General features: G+C 40.9%; 1 protein-coding gene across 1 annotated transcript in view; it reads left to right on the plus strand.

Moving 5' to 3' along the window:
* LOC138056526 (uncharacterized) overlaps nt 1-7,500 on the plus strand; it is a 9,111-nt gene that overhangs the window by 1,584 nt on the left and 27 nt on the right. The window contains exons 3-4 of the mRNA XM_068902341.1: nt 225-264; nt 4,183-7,500. The exon at nt 4,183-7,500 is cut by the window's right edge and continues 27 nt beyond it. Coding sequence (XP_068758442.1) covers nt 4,198-7,197 — 3,000 coding nt within the window. The 5' untranslated portion in view covers nt 225-264; nt 4,183-4,197 and the 3' untranslated portion in view covers nt 7,198-7,500. The remainder of the gene's footprint in view (nt 1-224; nt 265-4,182) is intronic.

The raw sequence follows: 7,500 nt of genomic DNA on the forward strand, positions 1-7,500 counted from the left end.
TTAATATTTTATGTTCATGGTTCACCTCCTATTGTTCGAGCTACTGCAATCCCTACAGGACCAACAGAACAATACGAAAACCATGACATATCTAAATGGGCATAAAGTCACCAGGAATACTGCCGGCTAACCAGAAATGGGAAAACGTTAAAACTAATAAAAAGCCATAAAGAGAAGATATTTTAAGCTAGATTTAAAATCACTATTGCTTTGTCATCCGTCAGGTGAACACAGAAGGACAGAAGAGCTAGGAAGAGACTTCAAGTAAGAGTTACTTTTACCTTGTTATTTTTAGTTTTATTTGTTTATATATATATATATATATTTCATAATGAACACCTTTGGTCTATTTTAATGTCTGTTAAGTTTTGAGATCTTCGTAGTTCTGAAGGCTACAACAACAACAACAACAACAACAACAATTTATTTATTTATTTACAAAATGAATGCCATGAAGGGCTTGTCTCGCAAATAGCCACAAAGCTAGTGGAGGCGGGACAAAAGAAGCACAATAAATTACAAACACACTGGAAAACTTAACTTAACATAATAATGCCGATTTAAATAATTTAAGGCCCGGCCAAACGGATCCAACATCATCCAACATTGTTGGACGATGTTGCACAGTGTTGAACGAGGTTGCCAAATGGATGCAACATGTTGGATTCAACACTTGGAATCGAGAGATCTGGGTACAAAATCTACCCACAATCCTTAGAAAACAAACGTGGGTCATATTGGTTTGCAAAAATGGTGCGCGATCGAATGACCGTGAAGAGGTGTTTAACTGCTATTGCTCTGCTTGAAACGTTGGAAGAGGAGGATGACAGAGTCACTAAAAGAGGAAAGACTAGACTTTGGATAAAGCGGAGGGAAGAAAAGGGATATTTCACCACTTTAGTAATAGTGAGAGAGTTAATGATTGAAGACCCTACAACTTATCGTGAGATGATGCGAATGAATCATGAAGATTTTAAAAGGATATTGAAAGCTATTGAACCTGACATAACCCCACGTCAGTAGTTCGATCGATAAGTCTAATGGTATGTACCTCGGCGTTAGACAATCTTCTTGATTTTCCCGTTCTCACGTTTTCAACAGCTGCTTTTCTTTCTTTTTCTTTTTGCGGAGAGATCGCAAGTGCTATCTTCGCCGAGTGATTGAAAACACAACATGGAAGTCTCCTGCACTATTCACCTCAGTCTGCATTGTGGCTGGAAGATACTGATTACGTCACAATTTGAGTTGATAATATAAAAGGATCGCAATGCATTATGGAATACTTTTCATTCCTCCTCTGGTTAATGGCCTTCTTCGCATGCTTCAAAGTTTTGAAGTTGATATTTTTCCACGTTCTTTCCAAACTTAGGTTTCGAATATAATTCCGAAATGCCCGGTCTCCGCTATGTTTAGTTGCGCAATGTTTACCGGGAAAAGTTCTCACGTCACTGCGTGGTCAAAAAATTCATCAACATGGCGTACTCAGAGAAATTTTATGTAACTCGAAAGTAACGAAAAAAGTCCCTATCGTTTGGGAGCTTAGTCGGTAGCACATAGCATTGTCAATATCTTGAACTAGATATTTGATTAGCACGATAGTGGTTTTTAACGCGGCCCTCGTTGAATACACTTCCGCAAATCGGGATGCTGGACGATGCCTTTTAGAATCTCGCTGCAGCATAAACATAGTAGCGCATTTTCACATTTGCACCAATTTAAACCCAACAAACATCCCCTACGTACTTCACTTGCATTTTCTAACTCTTCTTCCTCAGTCGAATAGTACGGTGGCCCTTAGGTGTCACGGCACAAACAAAACCTTCACAGGTCTTTAAGTTAGTTTTCGTAACACCCTATCCATGCTTAGGGTCATTTGAATGGGACGTTTTCAACCAATCTCTAGAGACACCAATGACAATAGAGAAATGTACGACTTCTGGTGGACGAACAAAAGAAGCTAATGAGACACCTTTTGTTTTCGTGCACCAACATGGCGGCGATGACGTCACGTGAAAACCATCTATGTTATGGTCTTTTAGTAGAGGCCAGAAAAATGATTTCTTATACTCAAAGCTTCTAAAACAATAATACCGAGCGATCCTCCATATTTTTGAGCTACGGAGTAACCGCACATATACATGTGTAGCACTCATTTTTACGTGATCACACTTCCGCCGTGATGATTTTTGTTTGTGCCGTGACACCTATGCGTCACGGTACAAACGCCGAGTACGTATTGAGCTATCATTGTAAACTTGTTTTAATAAATATCTTTGATTTCCCTCTGATGTTACAGTATTGTTAGTTTCCTTTATCATGCATCCGTGGAATGAAGTTATTATGACATTAAGGAACAGTAGGCGATTTCTTCGTTTTCAACTCATCTTCAAAATTGTGTACAACTACAAGGGTCCTAAAGATTTAGTCTAAGAACACGAACTGCTGCTGCTGCTGCTGCTACTACTACTACTACTACGGGCAGTCAAATCTCGTACTCGTTCTCGTCCTAGAATCTAAAGGTCCCCATTATTGTGACGAAATGTCCATCGAACTTTGTCCTGGGGTAACTTAAACAGGTACAAGAGCCGTCATCTAACAAGATCCCAAGACTAGCACTTGCATTGTTTTCGCAAATAAGTAGGTTGCGCTTAGATCTGTCGGTGTACTTCGTGATGTTTACTTTTCAACGCGCATGTAACAACGCGCACATTCTGGAAACGCGTTTCTCTTTGCACTGAAAGACACGTTAAATGTTAAACCCAGTGAATGAAATGAAATAGAGGATATTACATGGACGCAAGGAGATACGAAATTTTGTCTTCGAGTTTTGAAAAAATATTTCACAAGTGAGCGCAGCGAACGAGTGAAATATTTTTCAACAAGAGAAGAGAAATTCTTATTTCCAAGCGACCATGTAATTTTCTTTTATTGTATAAAATCCTCGCAATGCAACAAAAGATATGCTTTATTGTTTTTATTGCAATTAAAGTAAGGTTTGAACTTGACTGCATAAGCTTACAGCCAGTTGTTATTCGTATCAATAGTAATAGTTGTTTCAATACAAATAATCGAAAGGCTCAGGCAAAAAGGCCAGAAATAAAATCTATAAACTAAAGGAATAAATATGGTTAGAAACTTGGCTAACTGTAACAAGTAACATACCGTTTTATTAGCCTACTCCTGGCTTTCATCGCTGCTTTCAACTACCCGTAAACGCTTCCATTTTCCTCCTACTACTTTCGAATGTACGTACTTTCACATTTACGAGCAGTTCCTCATCTTTGATCTCGACAAACCTACTTACCTCCATTTTAGAATAAACTGAACTTCGACTCGCGAAAAAACCAACGCTAAAACTTCCAGACAAAAAAAAAGACGCAAAATCAAACTGAATCACAAGCAGTCACAAGTACTTGACAGCACGCGAAAATACTGCGAGCTGAATGGTCAAAAATAATATCATCACTGGCGGGATAGCGTTTTTAATCGATTTGCTACCACTCCGTATACCACCGAGGTTTTCATTAGGGCCTAGCTAAACTAGGAATTATTGTTGCGGACACATTGTTTCCCTGGGATTGCTGCTCGGGTGGCTAAACTGGAAACATATGTTTCGCAAGCAAAATTTGCGTCCGGGAAGAAAAAATGTTTTTGACCTGATTCAAATACAATTTCTTGCGTCCGGGACTACAAGATTTGCGTCCGCAACAATGTTTCCCAAGTATGGCCAAACTGGGAAACATTTGCGTCCGCGACAATGTTTCCGCAACAATGTTTCCTAGTTTAGATAGGCCCCTAGATAACATCGAGTGAAACATGATTTCTGCCCGCGCGAGAGTGACAACGACACCGAACCAATTGTTTTCACTCCGACCGCTCGTCAGTGATATGATTTCACCCGATGTTATCTAATGCCTACCTACCACTAAATTTATGTAATAAAGAGGTCTACTTTGTCGGTGGTGAGTCGGGGATACTCGGGAAAATCCGAGTGCTCCTTTGAAGCCGAGTCCAACGTACGGCCTTCCGATTACTTGTTCGGATGCATATGTTCTTCTCCGAGTATCCCCAAGTCACAATCGACATAATAATCTCTTCACATTTTTCTTTATAATCATTTTCAGTGACATGAAAGGAATAATCATTCCTTTTTAACGTAATTATTGTTCTTTTTATTCCAAGAGTCCTCGAATCAAGATGTTTCGCTGCACACTACTCTTCATGCTGGCTTTCACAATATTGCACACCGTCCACCTGACTCTGGGGGATACAGAAGGAGAAATTTGGGGTGGAATGCTCTATCCGATGATGTACTTTCGAGCGTTAGAATTTCCTCTTCGGATGACCACATTGAAGGAAGATTTTCAAGACCTTGATAGCGTGACTAACGTCCAGCTTCTGTTGGAAGTATTATTCCCCAGAATTTTAAAAGGCTTTCAATCCGCTGCCCGGTACGACATTAGAAGAAGATACGTTCGCGATTTTCAATGGTTACTTTGGGAAGAAACCAGAGCACTCTCACGCGTTTCTGGCCTCTTTACATCCGACAGATTACAAAACTACTACGAAGACACCATGGCTAAAATAGTTCGCAAAATAACTGAACGCCTCGTCGCCCTCAAGCCGCGGAGAAAAATTTATAATAATAGATTAGTAGGGTTTCCTTGGAAAGAAATTTGCCCGACAAGTCCGAGCGCGTATCAATTAGAGAAAGAAATCACTATTACTGACATCTGCAGCAGCATCCAGGAATGCTCTTCCACTCGATTTCCCTATGGAAGCTCTTCCTTTGACGTCACTGATGCCTGCAAAAGTGATGGCAAATGTGACGTTGAAAGAGCATTTCCAATGATGGCTGGTGTTTATTGGCATGCCTTAAATGCTTTCATCGTGAAACGACTTTGTCTTGATAACTGTATTGGTGTCCTTGGAGATATGTCGAGATGTTTGGATTTCGAAACTTACGAGAGACTTCAAGAAGAACTGAAAATACTGTTAGCCTATACGAGTGCCATACCAGCATATTTCAACAATTGGTGGAATAACTTTTTTCAAAGGGCAGTCGCTTCAAGAGCTTTCTCAAACCTTGATACAGCTATGACCATGATTGAAGAAAAAAAAACAGATTTTGAGAGAACCTCACACATGTGTCACTTTATTGAATTTACCAAAGCGTGCCCTTATGCAGACATCTACAAAGAATTTATATTCCTCAAAAAAGTCCAAGGTTATAGAGTGAACCCTGGATTGGTAAAAGATTTGAGGCTGCACTCGAGAGTAAATCACAAAATAATGGTGGGTCTGCAGAGAGATACCCTAAGACACATTGAACTCCTTGGAACCATCCAGCTATTAGATGATAACTTGAGGGCTTCTGTGTCAGGAATTTCTTCGTACTTTTCAAGTCTCGCTAGTTATGACGAAGGAATAGCGAATGCTGATGTTGCTTTCATTCAAGGAGAACTGGACAAGTACGAGACGGCTTTAAGAAATGTAGAGCAAAGCCTCAAGGACCAGTTCACGACAGCCATGGCGTTAATGCAAGCAACAGCTTTGGCCAACTTGGTAGAAGAGGCTGCACTCCTTGTAGTGAAAATCATCGAGAATTGTAATCCCCTTCGAGTTATTTTTGGTGGTTCTGAGCCAGGTGACATTATTGAGAAAGCTGCGGATGTTGCAAATGCTGCATCAAAAGTAGTGAGGGCCACAGCTCTCTTTGACTCCTTAGACCGCCTGCAAGCAGATTCTTTGCTGATTACGGTTTCCTTTGTTGGTGAAAACTCCAACAGAGCTCAGCTCAGCCTTATTAAATCAATTGTAGACAAAATACGAAACAATCAAGCTGGCGACATTGGGGCAGATGCTGGTAAATTCCTTCAGGATTATGCCGGTTATACACCACAGGTAGATCGATCTCGTTTGGCACACAATGATGCACTGTGGTCTGCGTTCAAAGATTCCACGTGTGAGATTCTAAATGGTGATGTTGGAATTGCAGGATCCATTCCACAATCGATCGCAGGTGGAATGCTCGTATGCGAAAATTTAGAAGGAACTCTTGCTCAGTTCTTTACACTGCGAGATGACATATTTGATTTCCAGTTTCAATTGATCGATTCACTGGCTAAGGTCGTTCGAGGAAATATTGCCAAGCGGCTCGCACAAAACATCGAAGGCCAAGGAGATGTCCTAGAAGCAAGTGACTTGATGATTGGGTTTCTGATGGCACAGAACCGTCTACAGACACAGTCATCCCTGTATTGTGATAAGTTGGAATATAAACAACTTGGAAAACACGTGGAAGCTTGCTCCACGGTCAATGGCCTGTTTAGCAAAGAGAACGTTGACTTTTTGATAGCGTACACAGATCATTCACGATTTGACAGTTTTCACAGAGATGTATACATCCCCACAAAACCTCGTTTCCAGGGTGACACTGGCTACATAGATTTGAATTCGTTAAGCAAAGGAGAGTCAGTGTTGTTCAAGTTGCCAGCGGACGACGAATGGCTACAAAACTACCAGTGGATCCTACCTGGCGAAAATGCTGTCCCTTTCGTAGAGAGTTTTAAGATTTTCCTTCCACATAATCATGACAACACGGGCGCAGAACAGCAACGCATTACTTCCCGAGTCACAATTAAGTCAGTTGCTGGCAGTGCAGTTTCCACCCTAGCTCCAAACACGTCCCCAGTTTACATCTTGCCAAAAGGTCACACCTCCTACGTCACTCTCTACGAAGTAGGCTATACCAGTTGCACGGCAAATGAGATCGAAAATCCCTACAGTCTCTGCGAAAACTTGCCGAGGATTTGTGATAAGTCTTCTAGGCAAGCTGGAGAGAGCCTTCTTCCCACAATTCTGTCAACATGGAAGTTCAAGTATCAGATTTCGAAAGGTGCTAAAATACTGAAATGGGATGCCCCAACTCCCGCCACCAATCTACTGATCAGAGCCAAACTCGTCATAAAAATGCTACCAATTACAAGGAAAAGAAGCCATTTGCCCAAGCCACTGAAGATATCAATGTCCAGGGATGAGGTACTGTCTACCAATGGCTGCTGTGATGAAGGAAACAGGTACAGGAGATCGCTGAATGATCGCATATGTGAAGTGTGTCCTGATCGTTCGACGTCCAGGCTGCGAGGACTGTACTGTGAGATTGACGAGCAAGAACCACAATCAGGAACTGAGTGAGAAATTAAGTCGCTTAACTTGCATAAACTCAAGGCATTTGGCTTCTTGTCAGTTTTTTCAAGTTCCCTTTGAAGAATATTCTGAAAAATAAAAGATGAGGTGAATACTATTTCGTCACTCGTTACTTTAAAAGTTCTTGAGGCAATTTTAAAAGTTTAATGTTTAAGCCTGTTGCAGAACAAAGGCCTTTTGGTACAACTGACTAAATTAGAACAAGAAACGACGAATTGATTAAGTCAGCCAATGAGATCATGAAAATGAAATTTTTCCGCGTTTTTGAATAAACTGACGGAAAAATTTGCT

This window comes from Montipora capricornis, chromosome 7, assembly GCF_036669925.1.
Source record: "Montipora capricornis isolate CH-2021 chromosome 7, ASM3666992v2, whole genome shotgun sequence".
Classification (NCBI taxonomy): Eukaryota; Metazoa; Cnidaria; class Anthozoa; order Scleractinia; family Acroporidae; genus Montipora; species Montipora capricornis.